Source organism: Dysidea avara, chromosome 3 (assembly GCF_963678975.1).
Source record: "Dysidea avara chromosome 3, odDysAvar1.4, whole genome shotgun sequence".
In the NCBI taxonomy this organism is placed as follows: domain Eukaryota; kingdom Metazoa; phylum Porifera; class Demospongiae; order Dictyoceratida; family Dysideidae; genus Dysidea; species Dysidea avara.
The window spans coordinates 8,410,815-8,436,088 of record NC_089274.1 but is presented as its reverse complement, the minus strand read 5'-3'; the positions used below and the strand labels follow the sequence as shown (position 1 = coordinate 8,436,088).

General features: G+C 38.1%; 2 protein-coding genes across 4 annotated transcripts; one reads left to right on the top strand and one right to left on the bottom strand.

Annotated features, from left to right (window-relative positions):
- Nucleotides 1-1,428: 1,428 nt before the first annotated feature.
- Nucleotides 1,429-12,749, bottom strand: LOC136249241 (alpha-L-fucosidase-like). Its single transcript, XM_066041205.1, has 10 exons — nt 12,340-12,749; nt 11,483-11,589; nt 11,112-11,242; nt 5,877-6,010; nt 5,204-5,301; nt 4,733-4,865; nt 4,567-4,652; nt 4,426-4,510; nt 1,772-1,911; nt 1,429-1,663 (listed from the first exon to the last, which is right to left on the bottom strand). The coding sequence occupies exons 1-10, from the start codon at nt 12,684-12,686 to the stop codon at nt 1,551-1,553; spliced, it is 1,374 nt and encodes a 457-aa protein (XP_065897277.1). The 5' UTR covers nt 12,687-12,749; the 3' UTR covers nt 1,429-1,550.
- Nucleotides 12,704-24,925, top strand: LOC136249242 (alpha-L-fucosidase-like). Of its 3 annotated transcripts, XR_010698128.1 has the most exons (12): nt 12,704-13,180; nt 14,975-15,081; nt 15,438-15,568; nt 16,343-16,476; nt 17,213-17,310; nt 17,365-17,497; nt 18,250-18,335; nt 18,392-18,476; nt 18,562-18,701; nt 18,965-19,126; nt 24,417-24,470; nt 24,587-24,922. XR_010698128.1 is itself a non-coding variant. In XM_066041207.1 (11 exons), exons 1-10 carry the CDS (start codon nt 12,849-12,851, stop codon nt 19,075-19,077), a joined length of 1,359 nt encoding a protein of 452 aa, XP_065897279.1. In that variant the 5' UTR covers nt 12,704-12,848; the 3' UTR covers nt 19,078-19,126; nt 24,417-24,925. The 3 variants fall into 3 exon arrangements, 2 of the variants coding, with proteins under 2 accessions (XP_065897279.1, XP_065897278.1); XM_066041207.1 differs by having other exon boundaries at nt 24,417-24,925; XM_066041206.1 differs by lacking the exons at nt 24,417-24,470; nt 24,587-24,922 and having other exon boundaries at nt 18,965-19,204.
- Nucleotides 24,926-25,274: the final 349 nt, after the last annotated feature.

Here is a 25,274-nt window from a genome sequence, read left to right as displayed (position 1 = left end):
GTGATTTCATCATCGGCTCACTCACTTGCTTAAAGTAAAGCCCATACACAAATGGATTGATAAGGAGCACCAGATAACCAATATTTGGCACAACAAGTTATGTTACAATCCTTTTGTACATTGTAGAGGCTCCCAGTATCTTGACTGGCAAGTAGATCAGTGGGAAGAAGAGGCCAATTCCTAGGCTGCCCAATGCAACTACCATTAATGTTATCATTGGCTTCCAACTTGTCCTGATAGCAACTTGCTTTTTCTTCAGTGCATTAATTTGACTGATAGTGACACCTGACCTGGTCTCCTCCTGTATCTTATTGTAGATTTGGTAAGCTTTGATGGCTAAGTGGATGTTGAGGATGACAGCAATAACCGATGACACAAAGACAGGTAGCAAAAGATTCAATAAACTGATGATGGTGCTCCTTCCCTCAGAACTACAGGTGCCAAACTGAGCTATTTTGGTGAAGCCATCAGTGACAAATAGCACATGATTCTGACATGAGCTGATGTTGTAATAGCCTAAGCCAGATAATGACGATTCTGCCACTGATAGCTTGAGGGGTCATGATTTTTTTGTAGGGAATCCGATAGCTATCATCTTGTCAACTGAGATGACTACGTATGTGAAATATATCACATTGCCAGGGAACAGCAGGAACATGAACATATTGCAGCTGATAAAATCTCCCAATCCAGTGACAAAGCTGACCATGATAAAACTAAACTGCAAACAAGTGAGAACAGCAGATATCATGCCAGTCAGCCACAAAGATGTTATGAGACTTATGCAGACTTTGTATAAACCCAGTATGCCATAGTACCATGATCATCATAGTAGTCCACTTGAATCCCAAAGACAAGTAGGTGAGATATCCTGGATGGTGAGGATCTTGAGAGTTGTTTCTGAAGTGATTTCGAAGCCAGAACTGGACACCTCACTAAAGCCACTATTTCCTTCTTTGGGTAAGCAAGGCAAGCAACTGAACTCAAACTACTGTAACAGGCTCAGTAAGAGCTACTAACCCAAAGTGTGATTGTGATAGTTGAAGCCATTATAACTACAGGATGATAGTCACTGTTGTTTTATTGGATGATATTTTTAATAGACAGTGCTACTTTATGGGTATGGAAAATATCATGCATTGTACATAATTTTATGTACACTTACTACTGTACATCCTCCACTCACACGGTATATATAGCACTAAGGAGCAATGACACATGCACAATCTTCATCCTTCAATAGAAAACTATTCAGTAGAATACTAGGCAGGAATTTTATTTGGGTATTCCCTGCCTATTGTTGGTGGACTGTTAATTTGACAAGCAGGTTAATGGAGTCACAGTGATATTACTGGAATGTTAATTTGGCGGATACACCAAATCTTACCAATTCGCCAAATTAAATTCTTCACTGTATATAGCTAGCTATAAATTCAGTTTTTTTCTTCTGTGTTAAGAATGAAATGACTAATATTTGATTCTGTGGTGTTTTACAAAAGTAACTAAGTAAACGTTTTTCATATTACAATATACAAAACAATGCTGCTGATTTATTGAAGTGTGATCTTCAGTGTCCATGCCCACTTCAAGTTAGAAGACGGAAGAAGGTTAGGTAGAGTAACTTGCAGTCCATCAGAAACTGATGAGAACTTTAATGGTGTTCCTGTAATGGATTTTTATTCATAAACTCCGGTACATAATTTCAATGCTTCACACAAAGCCTGCCATATACTACAAACCACTGAAGACAGCACACACAGCACTATCATACCTGTCAACCCCAACATCTCCACAGAGGTCACATGATGGGATGACAATGCTCCCAGTAACACACTGCTATTACTAGGCCAGTCCAGTAGTACAGCATACACTGTTGATGTCTCACCAGTCACATTACCACCACTTGTGTACCTATCACAGTCAATACAATACACATGTTATAGCCATTTCTGAAACTGTTCTGAGAAGTTGAATAGATGTACCCAAGCGCTCGTGCGCACCACAAAAGTAGTCTCTCATAACCAGACCACCACTACCTTTATTTTGTGTGTAGGCAGGAAAAATAATCAAAACAGAAATCCTTCACCAGTTATCAGTAATCGTTGATCGACAAAGCTCTAAACTTGTAAACCAGCAATGCACACTCTGCTATTGATCGGAACAAGCACAAGAAAAAATTAGGAATTTTAGGGATCAAAGGAATAAAAAAGTAGTGACTGGTGGATTTTTAATTGCTGGGTTAGCTATACCCAAGCCCAAAACTGCCTTCAGTATGACCTGAAATCCTTCCAATAGAATTGTATAACTTTTCTTCTTCCTGACTGACTGACTGTGCCTTCAGACAAGGATAACTCGAAGGCTACGGTCTTGATTTTTTCACTGATCAACATCATTTCAGCCCAACAGGTATCTTTTGGCATACCGCAGCATGTACAATGCATGCTTCAAGGACATACCTGTGTCCTTCTTTGTGTCCCACTTGTCTTTACTGACAGCATATAAGGTGTTGATTCACGGTAGTGCTGCGTGATGGTTTTCCTATGTTTGTAACAAGAACTGTCCAAGTTTCCATTGTGACTGGATTGATTACAGAGGTCCTTCTTGTAGTGTTGCTTTGTAAACACTATGTAACAAGCTGAACAAAGCTTAAAACAAAGTATAAAGGCTGCTTCACTATTTGTGACCGTCTCAGCGGAAACCTGTCTAGTTCGCACAAGCATACGTATTGAGAAAATAGAAATTTAAAATAATTCGTAAAATTATGCATGCTACAAGAAAAAATATGCAAGTTTTTATCGGGCCAGTACTCAAAGAAGGAAGACTCAAATTGATTAAAACTACACACCATCTTATTCGCCTACTCATGGGGAGTTCAAAAATCTTTGTTTCATTCCTGTAGCCCTAATGGTTTGCGTGTCACATACGTTTGTTTACGAAGCGGTAGACGTAAACAAAATTATCACCATTTCTTCAACAAAACCACCTTCATATGCCTATGCGCAAGTGACTGCAAAGTTAAAACTATACCTTGGTTGATCTGCCAATCCATGGTGAACATTGTAAGCCAAATTTCAACTTTGTAGACTAATCCAAACGGAAGTTATGGCTGCGAATGCAAGCGCCTGTACATAGTTTATTTTAGTATAGTAACTGTACAAATCGATTTCCTTGTTTTTCCTACTTTCTAGTGCTGTAATTCCAAAACTCCTCACCACAGAAGGTTGAAACTTTGGTGAACCATTCCTTGGACAATGCAGATAATGCTGAGAAATTAATAAAAAAATCAGAGGTTGTGCAAACTAGACAGGTTTTCGCTGAGATGGTCACATTTCAGTAATTGATAGTTGGGACACACCTTCAGACACAAACAAATAAGCCTAGCATCATTCTTTCTTCTAATGCAGTATGCATGGATTCACCAGTCATAGTAATGCTACATAAAAAGTAAGCAAACAAGGAATACTGCAATACTGGGTTTGGGCTTTTCTGGCCAAAGTATCACCCTAAAACCAGCCTTATAATATCTTCATAGCACCTTGGTACTGTATGATATTTCATAGTGGTCTGAAAGCTTCAAAAAGACACCTAAGCTTTTCAGTGTAAAGCACAGATGGTCCTCAAACACTTCTTCAGTTTCATCTTGTAAGATTGTTATTGTAAACAGCTCACACTGTTTGTAAATACAAGCAAAACCAGGTATTAACGTAAATACACATTGAAGCATCTTCTGGGCTGTTTCTTTTGTCACATTTACTTTTCAAGTATTTATTAGCCAGAAAATCATGGCAACACTTCAGCAGGGAGCTTTATTGTTATCCCACTGTTCAACTAGAAGTGCTTTGTTATAAACACATGAGGTCAATAACAAGAGTTTTACCCTTGCATCACCCATACTGCACCCATTTAAGTACACGCAATTCATACAAGTTGATATTGTGCTAGTTCTAAAAACCAGACAGCACATGTAGTTAGTATGATCTAACTAAATAGGTGCCATGAATAAATTTTTACTAATCTTTATCTAACTATCCAAATTAGAAGCAATTGTAATTAATTATTTTGCAATTTGTCAATTACATTGCTATGCACTGCTAAGGAAGCGTAACTCAAAACAAGCCACTTTAATCACAAATCAAGCACAGATGTACTGTCTCTATTTCCTTATACAAATGCAAATTCTCTACTCTTCATTTTCACTTGCATGGGTGTCTGGACAGGACACACCCCTATTCACCTCAAAGGAAATCGTTATTCTTTGTAGTCTACAAGGCCATTTTCCGGTTGTTTTTCAGTAGACAGTCTATCATCTTTTTAAATACCCAAAATACACTAACAGAGAATTCATTTTGGCATTCAGTTAAACAAAATAATCACTGCTCAGTTTAGACACCAAATACTCTAATAGAACATACACACAATACTCACCACACATTAGGACTGATGGTGTCATTCTGATGTAACCATGGTACTGACCCATATATACACTGTCCATTGATGTTAAGCCATTCACCTACACTAGTAACAAGTGGTATGGACCAACTAGTAATGGACTATACTAGTACACACCAATCTCTAGTAGCCTCTCCTCAAATATTGGCATTATCCTCCCATCATGTGTGGGACCAACATTGAGTAACAGGTTACCACCACAACTGTGTAGGAAATTATAAACACCATTTAAAGTATATGAGTGCAAGCGCACACACACACATGCGCGCACGCACACACACACCTCACTACTGATACCAAAAGATCCACTAATTCATTTGTGGTACGGTATCCTGAGATATCAGTGTTTCTCTGGTAACCCCATGAAGACTTTTGTATAGTAGTGGCATCTTCCCACTTGTACTTCTGAAGAGACTCTACAGGTACATACCAGCATATGTGACCGGGCCTGCGATAATAGGACATGTGGGCACAAACTACACCCTGTCACACAACAGATCATATCTCAGTAATGAAATAGAATATCTGCATTCTATAGCCTACATTATAAAGCCAATTAAATGTGTAATACATGCTGAAAATTTCATGGCTATATCTTAATGGTATCAAAAGTTATGAGCCATGAAGCTTGAAAAATTAAGCAAATTTTATGTGCCCACATGCCCTATTTTCGTAGGCCCGGTCACATATTATAATGAATAACATTTCAAATACTGTATAGTACTATTTGGCATGTGTGTATAGACATGCTTACTTGGGTGGTAGCGATCATGGCAAGTAAAGTATCCACCATTTTTACACTGATCATTTATACCCCAACGATCATTGACCACAACAGTATCCTTGACTGGACTACAGTATAGACAGATCACATTGTAATCTGTATCATTCCTTACACATTGACAGTCTATACACACATCAGGTGACCTCCCCTCCCCCCACCAGTTTGTTTAAGTGACCATTTTCAAACTTCACAGATGTAAATAACTGAAGAATCAAACATTAACATTGCTCTTTATAACAAGTGCTATATGTAATTCCTTACACTTACACTAGTCTGTTAAATATTTTAATTTGTATACTCACTATATGCCACATCAAAGGGTATGACATCACACAATAAGACGGGCAGCCAATAATAATTAATAGCAACCTTTTTGCAACATAATTTTAAACACCACATCAAAGGGAAAATGATGCCAAACATATATAAGGCTGAAAGTTACCTGACACGCACCCCAAATATTAATTACTAGCACGGCAGAGTAGCCACATATCTGCCTGTTATACAGCCTTACATACACTGTACAGTACACACACCTCAGGCATAGCACAGAATCACCTAGAGCACTGAAGGGTTTACAATTTAAAAGAGGTACGAGTTCATACATTGACAATGAAAATCATATAAAATTGCTAATTCTTACCTATGATTATATAGCCAAGCAAGAAATTCTCTGCTCTTCCAATAAGTATCAAGAGCCCCTCCTGAACCATCTGCCCATATCAACTCTGGTTTGTATGTCTCCACTATCTCATGTAGTTGTGGCTGCATCACTTCCTAAACAAAATTGAGTACAGTTCACATTTGTCTTCAGAATAAGATTCTGAAGTTAGTACAAAATCTTTACATATTTTATGTACCATACAGCAGGTAAGTTTGGAGGAAAGTTTGGCGAATTAGCCGCAATGCGATTTTGGCAAAGAAAAGTCAACGAAGTTCTTAGTAGCTAATACAGGATGAACAATTTGGCGGAGTTTGGTTTGGCGAAACACTGCTCACTCATAAACTTCCTGCATATGGTAAAATAGTTTTGGGATTATCATACAGTGTGATGGTACTGTATAGTAGGGACCACAAATGTGTGGACGTAGCCCATGGAAAAACATCACCCAAAAGCCAGCCTCACTTTTCCCTGACAATGATGAAGCAGTATTGGTTAGGTAAAATTAAGCCCAAACAAGCCTTCAGATCGACCCGAAATGCTTTCAACAAGTTGCTATGAAATTTAATAAACAGAATTTTCTAGTGACTGACTGAGTAACTGATGCCTTCAGATAAGCGTAACTCGATAATGGCTAAGGCTACAGGCTTAATTTTTTCACTGTTCAATGTTGCTTCAGCCGGAAAGGTGACTTTTAGCATACTGCAGTATGTACAATGCATTCTGCATGGACTTACCAGTGTCCTCCTTTGTGTCCCATTCATCTTTTCTGACAGCAAAAAGTGCAGTAGCATGTGATGGCTTTCCTTTGTAACAGAAATCGTCCGTATTTTTCATAGTGCATGGCTACTTTGATTGCAGAGGTGCTTTTCGAACAGTTCTTGATTTGTAATGCTTCGTAGTGACGATAATTGAAAGCTGGGGTGCGCGGCACTATTTCTCTCTTTTGATGTGGTATATGCGTGGGTTCACCAGTCATCTATATATTAATTCTCTTCGCCCACGCACGTGTTTTTCGAGCACTGATCCGCCATTCTTGTTCGGATTCCAATCGGATCAGTACCATTCAATTCTAGAATTTGAGACAAATCTTATGATCCAGGATTGGTGGCGATTCGTTAAACTACGGAAAATACCCTTTAAACCACCGTAACTACCCGAGGAAGACACGAATTCGTCCATAACTTTCTGGAGACACTTATCGTGTTACCAGCCTTCCCCATCCCAGCCTACACTAGACATTTCTCTCCCCTGTGGCTGTCAGAACTAGAAACGTTAAAATCGAGGCCATAAAAATTTCAAACACAAACTACTCCCAGGTTTTTCCCCCGATTAGCTTCAAACTCGCTATACCAACTACCCGTCCAAATCAATGTGTCATAAGGTGGTTTTCGTGTCTATCATTACGTGCTAACCTTGGTTGCAAGATACTTATCACTGTCAATGGCCATTATAAGTTTACGATACACGTATACGGCATCCCGGTATACACGCGTTGCCAATAGAAATCAGATGACGTCATGGTTAAAATTTAATATCTAAAAGCTTACAGTGAGATAGGATCAATCACTTTTTCATGATTTAACCAATCAAGGAGAGTTTCGCAGTGGGTGTGGCAAGTCTACGAGCGATGATTATTTCTATCAGGCTAGACCACACAAGGAAGACTCGCCGGAAATACACACTGTGCACCCTGCTGTGCTGTCCACTACAAGGATAGATGTCCTGAGGCCTATCCCGCTGTGTGCTAGACGAATTATAGCTACTGTGACAAGAAGACAAGCAGGTCAGGGACTATAGACATACCTAAAACGAAGGATTACTAGCAACACCACTGCAAGGGAGAAGGAAACAGTCAATAAAGGATAGTTTCATAGTGAGTGTGTCAAGTTAACGTGGGATGATCACTCCGACCAGGCTGCCTACAATGACACGCTCTGCACTCTACAGGATGACACCTTTGTGAACAAGGAAAATTAGGTTCAACTACTCTAATAGAACATACATCCACCTTACTAGGCGATGAATCGTGGGGACTAGATCATTTAGTTGCTATTGCAGTCTTCAATGTGTAGGGAGACATGGACACATTTTCACTCCTTGGTAACTCAACATGGACAGCTGAAACTTCCAGAAGCTCTACTGAGCAACCACTCTTCGTATGAAGGATTCACCTGGGCTATGCTGATATACAACTCTTCACATATGCTGGTGTTGACCTTGCTCAGTGCAGCCGATTAACTTGAATACCGTACTCAATACTGTACTGCATACACACTTTGTCATGTAATAAGTAAACAACACAACAATACCATGACTAGGATGTAGAAATGAAACTCCAATTCAGTTACTCATATTGACAAAACAATCTATCTGAATAATACCACTATATGTGACAAATTCAACTTGAATTAGAATATAGCTCATTGTGGTAATGCACCAACCATTGGTCAACTGATCCTCATACCACACTCAAGCACTTTATGTTAGTTCATGCAACATCATCCAAATGAAGTATAGAGTACATCCCAATTGTGGTATTTGTCTGCTGCTAAAAACTAATGCATGGTTGTAATGGGACCTGCATGAGTACTGCACAGATGCGCAGAAATTCCAGTGCACAAGGCCAACCTACATTATAAAAACTATAACATCAGTCACTCTTTGTTCATGAAGCCACCAACATTATAGCTAGATTATAGTGCCACACACAATTGAAGAGATCATGTTATGCATGCACATAAGTAGCTATGTGTAATCATGACTTTGTTGGTATGTAATGGTGTGATTACTTCTTGATCATTAGTAATGTTCAAACTTTAAGTGTATTCACACAATAGCACACAATTGTCTTAGTATCACGCGCATTTTGCGCGGGTACACCTAGTAATAATAATTTTATTTTACAAAAAAGTTAACAAACAAGTACACAAAAAAAATTGGAATTTTCAGCTAGACTATAGGGACCATAGCACATCGACAAAAAGTACTGAAACAAGCTGGAGTAGTGCACGACATTAAATCACAGTAAAACAATAAGAAGTGTTATATCCCTACTGTCCATAAGATAGAAGCTGGAGTAGTGCACGATATTAAATCACAGTAAAACAATAAGAAGGTTATTATCCTTACTGTGCTCAAGGTACCATAATGGAAATGGACAGTAGGGATATAACACTTCTTATTGTTTTACTGTGATTTAATGTCATGCACTACTCCAGCTTGTTTCAGTACTTTTTATCAATGTGTTATAGAACTTTGCGTGGGCGAGATCAAAGGAAAAAGCGTACCTTAAATTTCATAAAGTACACTTTCAGCCAACCAACAGTGCTTCATCAACCACAAAGAGTGCTTTATTGTACTGCAAAGAGTGCTTTATTCATTCAATAAAGCACTCTTTGCGGTGCAATAAAGCAATCTTTGTGGACAATAAAGTACAGTTGCCCACGTGCCTTAGTGCAGGCTAATATCCTGCAGGGCTCATGCCAGTATGACTAATCACCCAAGTCAGTGAAGGCTGATAGCCTCGCCGCGCTGAGTGATCAATCACCCCAGCCAACACAAGATCCACCACCGGACTGCTTTTATAGACATACCCAAATGCTTCGATGATGGGTGGGAGAAGGTAACGTTGCTGTTACATTTGTTAATGTAAATGGACAAGTCCTGGAGATATCACGGAATTATTTCACTATGTGACTCACAATAGAATCGATTGTGGGTTGCGAGCAAAACCTGCCAAAATACACAATGAACGTCTACCATGCCAAACTATGGTGAAATACGCGTGAGTTACTTTGTTAAACTAGTTTGTGTGCGTTCAGGCAGTTAATAGGTCGTGCAATGCGTGTTAATTATGAGTCCTAGTGTATGGTGAAGCTACATGACTAGTAAGTTCCATAAATCATTTAAAGCATAGCCTTGCTCGTGCTATATGAAAAATAAGCACTTGGCGCTTGGCCTCGATACTAATAAAGCACTCAGCTTTGCCTCGTGCTTTATTAGCATCTCAGCCGCACGCCTCATACTTTATTTTTCATATAGCACTTGCGGCTATGCTTTAACATATATACCTATGGTCCCTACTTTTTTTGGTATAATTGTTATATACCATATAATATTGGTAAATTGGTGCTTTTCTGTGCACTAGTGAGTCCACTTTTCAGTCCATGATGTTGTTTGGGTGTGTATGGGTGTGTCACTGCTCAAGTCAATATTTATAGTCTCTGAACCAAAAGTCCCTACTGATAAGATCTTGTCACCATTAATGCTATAGACAAGCATAGACCCACTGGTTATATGTATACTGAACAAGATGAGGATTTTACCATCCATCTCCTCCACTACAACATGACCTACCTTCAATTACCATTAACTGGGCTGGAAAAAGCATCGAGACTGCAAGAATGAAGCTCCAAATCATTTTACCACTAAAAGTTTGGTAAAACAGCCAATGTTTTCGGTTTTATACAATTGCTGAACTGGACTCAGGGAAAACGAAGGGGAGGGGTTGGGGGGGGGGGGGGGGGAATGCACATGACAATATTAGGGAATTCTTTTTTTTTTGTCCTTTGTAAAGAGGTGTCCTTAATTAAGGGCTATTAATACTGTTGATTTGGAAGATGTGCTTTATAAGGAGGTTATCCACAATTCAATGGTGTCCTTTAAGAGGGGTCCTCACTGCAATATCATGCAAACTACCAAAGAATGTTTCACATGAGCTGAATAATCCCTGTACAAATTAAGGTAGAGAAAGGAGGGGACTAGGTACATATTTCACCAGGAGATCCTGCTTCAAACAATGATGCAATTCACGACTGGAAAAAAAAAATGCTGAGTAATTAGACTTAGATGTGCAGCAGTCATGGATCAGAGGCATTCCAAAATTGATACAAAAAAGAATCAATTAACACCACAAAACTAGGGTTGATAGGTCAAGGATTTTGTACTGAAACATGGATAAAATGAATCCACAAATAGTGGTTTAGATAGAATGAATAGCTGTACTTCAAATACAAATCCAATCTGTTCAAAACTTGTATACACCACTAACTGGACAATGGGACTATAAGTAGAATAGAGAAGTGTAAATAAATAAAATTGAGATCACATATAAGGCCGTTACTGTGTTTATAGTTTTTAAGACTGCCATCCATATCTTCACAGTATTCCATACACACATATATAAACAACTACTTGCTAAGTAAAGTAACTCACTTCAACATAATATTGTGTTGCATGCTTATTAGCTTTATCTTCTTGCCACAAAGGATGGAACCATTCATACAATGAGTAGTAGAGACCAAAATGAATATCAGTGTAGTTTCTTATAGCAGCAGCTACATCACCTGTGTGTGATACAAGAGAAGAAAAACGAAATAAAGTAGGCCAGAAGTAAAGACTTTCTGTAATGCTACGTATGCCAAACAATTATACCGATAACACTAAGGCTACTTTAGAACTGTAAATTTACTGTATAACTTGCAGATTTTAAATATTCTTCAGCCATTACTGAGCTCAGAAGAAAATTAAATACAACCAGCAATATAACCCTAAAGAACTTCTACACTTCTGTATATATACCATACCAACAAGGTCCCTGTGTGGTCCAGTATCAACACTATTCCAATTCCATGAGTACTTGGATGGCCAATTGGTGAATCCTTCATGATGTTTACTAGTCAGAACTACATACCTACATGTACATGAATATTATACATGTGGCACACCAGTTCCATCTCATCATATTTACTACCATATACATCTTCCTAATAACAACATACACTGCAGGTACTATTGTCACCTTGTAACTACAAGTGAGGGTCACTAATTTAAGGACAAGTTACAGATTCTAGGATTACTCATTGAGTATACAGTGAAAACCTGATAAGTTCACTTGATAGTCTGCTGTAGAGTTTGGCATCAGCTTGGTAACATGACAACTTTTAAACATGTTAACCATTATCTCAAATTAGTAGCTGATGAGATGATAACTGAAACTTGAAGATGTCCTGCAATAGTAAAATTTTCAGTTGGCAAAATACTGATAAGTTCTTAGGCTTCTTTGGTGCTTATAAACTTCTGGTTTTAGTAATTTGCTAAGCAGAAAACAATGGAACCACAAAAGAATTTAGTCTGATTTGACACATAAACGTAAATTAAACACCTATAAACAGTGGCTACATATCCATAGCAATGAAGCCCACACAGAACACAGAATGGTATGCTGAACACCAATCATCGATCAATTGCAGATTCCGTTGCCCTATGATCTACTAGTTTAATTTTTCTATGAAGACAATTGCAGTCTCATGCAGCCAGACCCTAGACTACCTTTTATCTATTGTCAAAAAATTTTTTGACAACTGCCGAGACCCGAGCCAAGACCATGATGCATTATCGCTTGTACACTAGTGTTCAGTGGGAAGTCACTGCCTCAACACACCTTGCTCCAGCCTTCTGAAATAGTTCAGCCCAAGCTTTGGGGTCAAACAATTCAGCTTTAAACATTGGAGCAAATTCCGGATACTCAAATCCCGGAGGATAGTTCTTCTCCATAAATTCGACAACGTCAGGATATTTTCGGACTTTCCAGTAGGTCCAGAACCATTCTGACCGAAAACTAGGCACACTGTACACTCCCCAGTGTAGGAATATTCCAAACTTCGACTGGTCGTACCATTTTGGTAGTGGCCTACTGTTTAACGAGTTCCAAGTCGGCTGGTATTCAGCAGTCACCCAAGGAGCACACAGTGTTGACAACACAAACAATCTCGCGACCAACATACTCATGATACTTAAGCAGTGCGCCAGAAACTCCTCACGTGATATGCTTGACAACTGGGGTTTTCCCTGCAGTGGCTCAGAGTTTTGTATGGACTCAAATACGATTAACTTCTTGCATGTTGGTAACTACGGCTTACCATCAAGGTATTTCTACTCTAATACAGTGGAATGTTGTCTGTGGTAACAGCGATAGTGATATTGAGTTGTGTTTCTGGTCAATACAAACCCACGTGGGACTCGTTAAACAGTAGGCCACTACCAAAATGGTACGACCAGTCGAAGTTTGGAATCTTCATTCACTGGGGGGTGTACAGTGTGCCTAGTTTCAAGTCGGAGTGGTTCTGGTATTATTGGAAGACAGGGAATGATTCTGATTTGGTAGAGTTTATGGAGAGAAATTATCCTCTGGGGTTTGAGTATCCAGACTTTGCTCCAATGTTCAAAGCTGAATTGTTTGATCCCAAAGCTTGGGCTGAGCTGTTTCAGAAGGCTGGAGCAAGGTGTGCATGTGTGTGTGTGGTGGCCTGTTCAGTGTGTGGTGGCCTGTTCCGTGTAGGGGTTGTGTGTGTACTGTTTGCTTATTTTTAATCCCATATATTTTCCCTCTCCAGTATTATAAAGCTTGATTTTTGATTAAACATTATGTAAGAACCTGCACATTCATTCACCTAATTACACCATCCGTGTTGGGTGTTAGAACTAGAAGCTTGTTTAACTAAATTGTTGTCGCACAAATTTGTTGATAACAAAGGTGCTAAAAACTGAGTCTCTAATGCAGACTGGTGTTTCCAAAGCAGGTACTTATTAAAAGCACCGTAAGAGAAAAATTGGTCTGGCCATATATGCATGTGCAAGACTAGTGTGTGTACATGTGAACACATCATTTTGTTTTAATCATCTGTAGCTAGCTAGAAATTTTGGACACTACAAAATTTCCTGTTTTCATGATCATCGCTAAATGAGTAAACCATCCTCAATAGTAACAGACATCTATCGAGGTCTTCAGAAGGACCACAAAGGTATGGGCATGACCCATGAAAAACATCACCCAAAAACCAGCCTCACTTTTCCCAGATGACGATGAGGCAGTATTGGTTAGGTAAAACTAAGCCCAAACAAGCCTTCAAATTGACCCTAAATGCTTTCAATGATTTTTAAAAAAATTATTTAACAGAATTTTCTAGTGACTGACTGACTGAGTAACTGACTGATGCCTTCAGACAAGCATAACTTAATAAAAGCTAAGGCTACGGACTTGACTATTTGACGTTGCTTTGGCGAGGTGCCTTTTGGCATACCACAGTACGTACAATGCATTCTTCATGGACTTACCAGTGTCCTCCTTTGTGTTTCATTCATTTTTGCTGACAGCAAAAAGTATCAATATTGCGGTAGCACATGGTGGCTTCCCTTCGTAACAGAAATTGTCCATATTTTTCATAGTGGCTACTTTGATTGCAGAGATGCTTTTCGAACAGTTCTTGATTCGTTCTGCTGTGTAACAGGTTGAACACAGCCGACAATGAAACATAATGGATACTACGATAATTGATATAACTGGGGCACGCGGCACCATTTCTTTCTTTTGATGTGGTATGCGTGGATTGCAGGAGTGCTTTTCAAACAGTTCTTGATTCGTAAAGCTGTGTAACTGGCTTAACATAGCCGACAATGAAGCGTAATGGATACTTCACTTTTCAGACGATAATTGATATAGCTAGGGCGCGTGGTGCCATTTCTTTCTGTATGCTAGGGTTCACCAGTCTTAACAATTATTATTTACAAAAAAAATTAACAAACAAGTACAAAAAAGGGACCATAGTACATCGATAAAATGCACTGAAACAAGCTGGAGTAGTGCATGATATTAATTAAATCACAATGAAACAATAAGAAGTGTTATATCCCTACCGTGCATTTCCGTATTATGAGCACAGTAGGGATATAACACTTCTTATTGTTTTACTGTGACTTAATATCATGCACTACTCCAGCTTGTTTCCGTACTTTTCGATGTGCTATGGTCCCTACTCTAGTTGAAAATTCCAAAAAAAATTTGTGTACTTGTATAACATAAGGGTGTCTTGTAAACATATGTATTCTTGGACATTTTTGGAGACCTCTATGTATGTACTGCATGATTATAACAGAAAAAATATAGCTGTCATCACCACACAAAAAAATTGTTACTTATTGCATCCAGAATAACCATGACGGACATGTTGTGTGCTATTATATCACTGGCCACTGTTGTGCACTTATGCTATGATTACTATACACTGTACACTGTACAGGTATGTGGTACTGACTAGTAAACATCATGAAGGATTCACCAATTGGCCATCCAAGTACTCATGGAATTGGAATAGCGTTGATACTGGACCACACAGGGACCTTGTTGGTATGGTATTGTTGTACAATATAATAAAGTTCTGACTGGGTAGAACCAGTTGTTTACTGACCATGAGTGGCAGTTACCATAATTGTTTGCTCAAATACAAAACACATTGATGTGTTGATGAGTAATCTGAACATCCACTATCGAGAGATGAATGTTCTATTAGGGTAGTTGTTCTTTCAGTTAGAATAGTACATTCCTTTATTATGCTTTTGCACATGAAGTTAGAGGGTTATGGACCTTTCAATTCACCAGGGAGGTGAAGTTAACTTCTATACATGGAATATTGTATGCTAGTGTACGCATGTGAGTGATATTGAAGATCACATGACAATGATGATACACTGTATCACACATAGGTGATTTAGCTGCTGCTATAAGAAACTACACTGATATTCATTTTGGTCTCTACTATTCATTGTTTGAATGGTACCATCCTCTGTTCTTGCAAGACAAAGCCAACCAGTTCAAAACCAATGACTACATGAGAGTATGTATGTATATTGTCTATATAAGTAGTTCATATGCATCTGTAGACATGTAGGCGCATTTTGTGTAGTGGTGTGTGCGTGTGCGTGCGTGCGTGCGTGCGTGAGTGTGTGTGAGACAGCATAACCAAGTGGTTAGGGCTTCTGCCTGGTGATCGAAAGGTCCCAGGTTCAATTCCCAGTTATGCCACTTTAGTGTTGTTGTTGTTGTTTCCTTGAGCAAGAAACTTTACTCACATTGCTCCAGTCTACCCAGCTGTTAATGGGGACCTGGTGGCCTGGTGTCAACTGGGGAAGCAGCCCACCCAGCTGTAACATCAATGGGTACCTGGTATTAACTGGGAAAACAAATGCCCCACTGTCCTTGTCTCGCTTAGCGGTGTTGAGGTCGTTGTAGAACTTTGAGTTCTGCGACCTCTTTCCATGAGACCTGGTACAATCCTCCTGCGGGTTACTAGCCCTGCCCCAGAAGGATTTGCCTGCACAAGGCTCAAGTGCTGAGTGGTGCACATGCATCCCAGTGCTAGTTCGCTGGGCGGCAATAGCTGTGTTTCGTACAGCTGCCTTGGGCTTTGCTTGCTTGCTTGCTTGTGTGTGTGTGTGTGTGTGTGTGTGTGTGTGTGTGTGTGTGTGTGTGTGTGTGTGTGTGTGTGTGTGTGTGTGTGTGTGCTGGTTCACTTGGTGGCAATAGCTGCCATAGAATTTGCTTTGTATGTAATGTGCACATGCATCGTGTATGTGCATGTGTGTGTGTGTATCACTCTCAGTGTCACTAGGAAGTGATGCAGCCACAACTACATGAGATAGTGGAGACATACAAACCAGAGTTGATATGGGCAGATGGGTATGGAGGTGCTTATGATGATTACTGGCAGAGCAGAGAATTTCTTGCTTGGTTATACAACAGTAGGTAAGCAGGTGACACACAATCACTGACAATGGGAGTATTTCATTATTGACATGCAAGAAATGTAAACACTCTTTTCAGTAAGAAATCATCCAGTGCTGTAGCTAGCATTAAGGCAATCAGACAGCTACCTCAGTAAAAGAAAGTCAGAATGACAAAACAATAGTACTACTACAGAAGATCAAGATACTCAAATAAAACAGTAAAGTGTGCCCTAACCTACGTACTGTTTGACATGCCTACAGGGTATGTATATATACTACAAAGTAAATCAGCCATTTAGTTTACATATCCTTACCTATATGGTCATGCTTGTAGTTACCTCACACCTAGTGGTGCCTGCAGTCTATTAAGCTGAAAAGCCAACTGTGTGTCTGACTGTCTACATTCCTTCTATGATTTTCTCTCCAGCTGCTGTATGTATTGAAGTTATTTTGTGCCAAACAAATGCTCATTATCTGGGAATGAAACTGCTTTTAAAATAAGCATAATTTGTCATTGTATTAGCTTCTTAAATACAGGGGCATAGAACAAAGCTTGCAAATAACTGGTGGCCATGATGCATTGGCTCTAATGTATGGAGTTGTTTTCTTCCAGTGTACCATGCACATATGCAACATTTTTCTCACCTGTATACTTTTCATTCACATGCTGCACTGCACAACACACATATGTACGTACACAGAAAGACACACGCAAGTATACATACTTATAATTCTTATGCTGTTTATGATCATAGTCCAGTCAAGGATACTGTTGTGGTCAATGATCGCTGGGGTCATGGTGATCAGTGTATAAATGGTGGATACTTCACCTGTCATGACCGATATAACCCGGGTGTGTTATCATATTAAAAGATTTGTACATTATACTCACCATTAATATTTGTAGGAGTATTGCAGAAGCACAAGTGGGAAGATGCTGATACGATAGACAAGAGCTCATGGGGTTATCAGAGGAATATACCACTACAGGGTTACCATACTACTGAAGACCTAGTACATCTCTTAGTATCTGTTGTCAGGTGAATTGTCATGTTAACAGAAGCATCCGATCCAGTTGTAAAGAAATGGCAACTAAATTCATAACATGAAATGCTTGATTGTATGCATTTGTCAAAACACTTTAATTAAACAGTCATTATTATTTATTGACTGTCTCTTTGAAATCAATCATAAAGACAAATAACATTATCAAGACCCCCAGTTGTGTGGTGTGTAGTCCAGAAGCTGGCATGTTATGCCAATGTATTGCCCTGATTGGGTAGTCCACATGCCAATTTTAAGCAAATCTCCCAGGCAGGCACAGCTTAACTATTTTTGGTAAAGTTAACTGTCTAAAAACCTCTTCAAAATTGAGTCATTACAAGCTACATTTCCAAAGGCCTAAGTTGACTGAGTAGAGTTTGAAAAGGATGTGGAAATGTTGAGGTAGTTTGTTTAAACTCAGGAACAAACCAAACCCATGCATTCTTCCATCCCAGAGTGTATACACAAAAATAATTATCTAAATTGTTACAGAATCTAATTGGATGCTAGAGTTGCATTGGGTAAAGACCTCTATTGTAATATTAGTTCCCTTGGTAGTCCATAACTTGGCATAATGGTTTATTCCATTTGGCTGTTAGTGTTCTACAATACTCTGAATACTATTATTTTTCTCCATATAAATCTCCCGCCATAGGTAAGCTGTGTAAATCAGATTGATTATGTATGTATGTATGTATAAATCCAGACACTGCTGTGGTTTACTAATGTACCATTCTTCCCTGTACAGTTGTGGTGGTAACCTGTTACTCAATGTTGGTCCCACACATGATGGGAGGATAATGCCAATATTTGAGGAGAGGCTACTAGAGATTGGTGTGTACTAGTATAGTCCATTACTAGTTGGTCCATACCACTTGTTACTAGTGTAGGTGAATGGCTTAACATCAATGGACAGTGTATATATGGATCAGTACCATGGTTACATCAGAATGACACCATCAGTCCTAATGTGTGGTGAGTATTGTGTGTATGTTCTATTAGAGTATTTGGTGTTTGCAGTTAAACTATGCAATAGTGATGGTTGTGTTGACTGTGATAGGTACACAAGTGGTGGTAATGTGACTGGTGAGACATCAACAGTGTATGCTGTACTACTGGACTGGCCTAGTAATAGCAGTGTGTTACTGGGAGCATTGTCATCTCATCATGTGACCTCTGTGGAGATGTTGGGATTGACTGGTATGCTGCAATTGTTTTGTGTAACTTTTAACTTAACTCTTTATACCATAATTTTAAGGGTTATAGTTACAGAGAACTTGACATGCACTCCACTATTTTGTTGGTACACAGAATATGTACAAACATAGTGCATGCTCATTGATAAAGAACATCAGGACTTACAACATTGCAATTGGTTAATGTAGTACTCATTTGATTTGTGTAATGTAGCATGTTTCTGCTTTAAGATTCGTTTAATTGTTTACATTATATTCCCACTACAGGAACACCTTTAAAGTTCTCATTAAATTCTGATGGGCTACAAGTCACTCTACCTAACCTCCTTCCATCTTCTAACTTGAAATGGGCATGGACACTAAAGATAACAGTGCAGTGAATTTGTCACATCAATATGTATCATTTGTAGTTGAGCACATAACTTGCTGGTTAGTCACAGACCAGAACTTGTGTATCGTGTGATAATAAAGTAGAATATCTACCAACGGTAGCACTCTTACAAGTAATATGATATGCCCATGAGGTTTGTGCAGTCCGAGGGTGGAGTGTTTACCAATTAGATACAAACTGAATGGGTGTGTTATGAACTGTTTTGTGGTGTGAAGTTTGCACAGATCAAAAGCGTCCATTGTAACATGGCCAAATGGAGTGAAAAAACAGGAAAGAATGCTAGGCCTAAGGCTAACAATGGCTTTTGGGAACTGTATCCAGGATTTCCTTTCAGCATTCTTTTTCGTTTCAAGAGCTTTACAAGCCTTTTTCCTCTCCAGTGTTGGGGGTAACGCGTTACTTACTTTTGTAGTTACTAAGTAATATAATGAAATACGCTATAAAACAGGTAATATAACTCAAGTTACTTTACTTACAAATGTAACGTGTTACCTAAGTAATATAGTTACTGTAACGAATCTAATGTTGAATGAAGCTTATTCACCAGCTTCTTACTTATAACCAAGATTTGCACGTTGTCCAACAACGCAATCATGTCACATGATAAGGTGGTAGTTTCACACGTGACAGCTTAAGGCTGTGGACACAAAGTAATATAGTATGTAATATTATTATAGTTACTTTATTTTTTGGGTAATATGTAACTGTAACTAAATAGTTCAGTTGCATGTAATATGTGACTAGTTACTTTTAACAAGTAACTGTCCCAACACTGTTCCCCTCCTATACCGCACAAACAAACCCATTAATCCAATAGTCTCAATGTATAGGAGGCATTTTCAAGCAGACTTGCATGATGCCATGAGATTGAGACTTTTGTAACTGCATCAGCTGTGGCCAACAGACATGAATAGTATTCAATAAATGACTTATTATACAAAAGTGTACAGACACTTTAGATACATAACTGCTAGTTCTTGCCATGAAAATGTCATTCACCTCAGGTTAATGTACTGATAGTATGCCTTCATGCATACACTAATTAAAGGTTGCTGATATTGTGTAATCTGGAAATTCTCTACGCAATAGCAACTAGTGTGGCACACATGGTAAATGTTTCAAAACATAATGTATGGTATGAACTTTCATGCTATGTAACTAGCTACTGTTATCCTGATTATAAATCAGTTTTTGAGGTTTCCGGAAACCAGTCAAGTGTATTAAACTAGTTTAAAAATATATTTTGCATTGATTTGCAAAGGCACAACATTCAGATCCAAATACTTTAATAGAGCAGTCACACTATTCAGTGTAGCAAGCTATGTAGAGCTGTATGGATTTTTAAGTACTTTATCAGTGATATTAATATATAGTTACTTAGCTAGTAGAGGGCAGCTATTCTCAGCAGGCAGTTACCATTTATTTGGTCTACACCAAAAGCTATGCTCCTGATCAGAAACCATGCAGTCACCAAAAATCCTGGAGCCTCCTATGTAAATTGTAATTGTACACTGGTCACAGTGTTGTTGTAGTTGTTGATCTTGTACATGTGAATTGCTTCTATTGCTACAAGAAATACATCATGCATGTGTGTATCATGTGCGTATGTTGCTGGTATACTAAAGATTCATAGTAGCTACAGTATATGTGACCATACTATTTGACAAAACCATTCCTCACACATCAGTGTTGTGACTTTGTAAGACTGTAACTTAATGTTGGGGTATGCCATCTTGACCTGTCATGTTGTACTACTATGGAAGACATGTGTGAAAATTTCAGGTCAATAGCATACTGACTAGTCACATTACTTCGCTTTCGAGTTATTAATTGATAGTTCAGTTGTGAGAATCATCTGTATTTTTCATGGTGGCTGGATTGATTGCAGAGGCGTTTCTCCTGTAACGCTGTGTAACGACGGGCTGAACATAGCTGAAAGCGAAGTATAGTGTTCACTTCACTTTTGAGTCAATAACTGAATGATAGCTGGGGTGCGCGTTCAGACGAAAACATTGCCATCCTTTCTTTTGATGCAGTTTGCATGGGTTCACAAGTCATAATTATGTTACAAAAAAGTAAAACAAAAATTATCAATTTTAAGTTTAATTAGGGATCATAGAAAAAAGTAGGGAAACAAGGGAGGTCACCTATACACCTGCAGATATACTAGTGAACATTTAATCCCTAAATTAGGGGTTAAATGTTCACTAGTATATCTGCAGGTGTAGGTGACCTCCCTTGTTTCCCTACTTCTTTCTATGATCCCTAATCAAACTTAAATTCATATTTTTTCCTTATACTTGTAGTATAAGCATGCATGCTTACCATACCTTAATTCTAGCTTAAATCCCTTCACCGGCAATCAATGAAGCCATACAATGATATGGATACCGTATAGCGGGTTATTTTCAAAACAGAAAATTTTGCAAAAGGAGCAAAATCTGAATTTCGAAGGATTTTAATTTCGAAGAGTGTTTATTTTCAAATAAACGGAAATTCGTATCACAATGTGTGAATGTTTGCCAAAAACTGACTTACTGATGGAATAACCCCCCCATCCCTGTGCACTGGAGAGAAGACTGAGGGAGTTTCGAGTGGAATAAATTCACTGGCTCGCATGCTCGATCGTAGCTAGCATAGATTATAGAGCAGACGGCATCAATTCCCATTCTGGATCACCTGTTTTCTGGTTATTGACACAGTAATGATACAGTTTACCCATTGTCATCAGTAATACTGAGCTAAAACTCGAGGAATACACAAGCGAATCACCGAAAGTTGGATCATTGCTTTCACTTGTGGGAATTTATTTTCGAAGAACAACCGGGCATGGGGATTTATTTTCAAAGAGAAGGGCCTCTTCGAAATATCCGAAAACGAAAATAAAAACCTTTCGAAAATTACCAGCTATACGGTATGCCTTTGCTTGACTCTTGATATACAGTATGTGCAGTATGGAGAAGCCTACTGAATCAGGCTGAAGCCAGGATGTTAACAATTTGAAGCCAGGATGTGAACAGTCTGAAACCAAGATGTGCATGCTGTGTGCAAGATGTGGAAGCCAGGATATGCACTAAGATGTGATGTAGTCGTACTTGAAGTTGCGCATCCTGGCTTCAAACTTTTCATCCTGGCTTTAGCCAAATTCAATTCAGTAGCTCCATACTGCACATCTTCCCTGCAAATGATTGTCATCAGCATTAACACTTGGTAGTATACTGTAAAAAAAATATTCAAATAAAATGTGAACTATTGTATTATCGGTAGTAGTGTATTACCATATAAGTATGGATATTCAGTCTACAACAGTTTATAAAATACATGTACAGAGATATATAATTGTTATTAATTATGACATGCAGGTATTTAAGCTGTGCATGTGTGAATGTTAAATTGAATGCCAGAACTTAAAATTTGAATCCAAGATGTGTTGTATATTTACAGGCTTATAGTATAACACAATGGATTCATCACACACACACATGTACAAAACTTAGCTTATAGCATTGTAAATAAATAGCAAATAAGTCTATGTACTTAAACAGCTTTCCTACACTGGGCATGTTTGTACAACCACTGCTGAGTATAGCTACCGGTGTTACACCATCATTAATTACCATGTTTATTGTCTACATGATGACAAATACTGTTAGCGACTCAACTACTAATATCGAGTACTAACATGTTTTGCTAGTTGTATACTGAATAGCTACGTAATTTATATATGTATTTCAATGGAGTCATTGTACAGTAATACAATACTTCTGTTAATATGCTCTTTGGCAGGATTTAGAAAAGTTATAAGGTACCTTTCATCCATCTTTGTTTCAGCATTTTTTTGCGATCATTTCAATAGCTTTACGGGTCCTAGACCATACAAACAAACCCATTAATCAAATAGTGTTGATGTATAGGAGATTGAAATCACATTTTCAAGCAGACTTGTGTGATCAGATTGAGACTTTTGTAACTGTATCAGCTATGGCCAACAGACATTGGTATTCAGTAAAATTATGGTTTTATTATACCACTTGATGTAAAGGTATACAGGCACTGTAAATAACTAACTGCTAGTTCTTGCCATGAAAATGTCATTCATGTCAGGTTAAGGCACTAATAGTATGTCTTCATACACTATAGCTAAATGTGGCTAATATTAAATTCTCTATGCAATATATAGCAAGCAGCTACAGTGGGCATACGTTTCAAATGCATAATGTACGTAGAGTTTACAAGACATGGAACAACAGTTACATAAGGGATTAGGTTCTAATACTCCTAAGGAACAGTAACTGTGGACATTCGGTTTCCTATGTATTTATTGATAGTCGGGTCAAAAGTAGTAAATTTTTGTGATAATGTTATCAGTCTACTTTGATCATGAAGAGCATGGTATTGGGGACTGTGAGATTGCAGAGTGGACTGTTGCATATAGAGACCTCACTAAACATTCTGATACTGACTTTGTGGAATAGGTGTGTGATATGCAATTAACATTCACAGAAGCCTTTTATAGGAGTTATTGCACATGCTAAGAGAACTATGCACTCAGCCAAGGGTTGGGTTTCACCATAAGCTAGATGGTATATATGTAACATTAATACCCAGCTTGTGACCCAGCTACATAAGGTGTTAATTTCATGTACTTATTTAATGTCATAATTTCCATATACAGAAGCACCATTAAAGTTCTCATCAGGTTTCTGACTATTATTAAATTACAAGTGACTCTATACTTATATAGCTAATATTCTTCTATCTCATAAAAGACATAAAGTCTTGATGCAGTCAGACTAACAGATACGTTCATTTCTTGTATAGCTATGATGACACAATTATTATCATCATTTTTTATATATACATACCTAGCAATCAAACTATTGTTCTCTCTGAGTCTCCATCTCGCATATCTACAAGCATATACCCAGTGCATTATATCTATGGATAAACAAGTCCTGAGTTTAATATTCTTAGCAAACCCAGTTACTATATAGCATAATATATACAAGACGCTAGAAATGTCCAGAGCCTCATACATATTATGGCTCAATATATCTATATGCAACACACTTTTATCAGCCCAAGTGTGCTTACTACATCTTCTCATACATGTTTGACTAATTGACAAGATAAAGTTTATAATGTACTTTAAATGACAAGATAGTAACTTTTGTTGTGACAACAACTTAATTGTTACTGTACATTCTGGTGATTATTTATAATTGTTACAATAAAAACAAATTAGTGAAGGTCTCTAACAAACTAGTAATGGTAACTATTTTAGGTAGTGATGCACTAATTTTTGCAGTGACTGTTCCTCCCTTGTAGTGATGAAGCAGTGACGGTAGCTACTGAAGTAGTGAATATCACTACTTAGAAAGAGTAAGCAGAAAATAGTACCAAAAATCAATGAAGCCATATAATGTTATGGATATACCTTTGTACATGTTTTCTGTCTATGACAATAGTTCACATTTAATTTGATCCTATACACTAAGGAGCTATTGGATCACTACTGAGGTTTGAAGCCAGGATGTGAACAGTCGAAACCAAGATGTGCAGGTTTTTTTGTATGAAGTGAAGATGTGGGAGCCAGGATATGCAGTTAAAGCCAAAGTGCTTCAACCCTTCCTTCCTGAAAATTCAGTAGCTCCATCTTCCCTTCAAATGATTGTCATCAGCATTAAAGTATACTGTAAAATAAATATTCAAATAAAAGTGTAAACTGTTGTATTATTGGTAAGTCTACAGCAATTAAAAAATACACGTACGGAGATATATCATTGTTGACATGCAGGTATTTAAGCTGTCATGTGTAAATGTTAAATTGGACATAAAATTTTTTGCCTACTTGAAGGTAATACTGTAAGCAACTCAACTACATTTGTTTTAGTGGTCAGTTGTATACCGAATAATTTGTATTTCAGTAGGGAAATGTTTCAGTGTCACTTAAATCAGTACTGCATGCTCACTACATGTAATGCATCAGCTATCTGTTATGTATTTGTATAAATGATGAAACCTAACATTTATTTGATTTTTGGTAAATTCGTATAATTATTATACTATATTTCCACCACGTGAATGTAAATACAAGCAAACAAACTATGTAGTCCATCTTTGGTTAATTATTAATGCATTGTCTCAATCCAATTTTATTCTCATTAATTAACGAATATTTAGGAA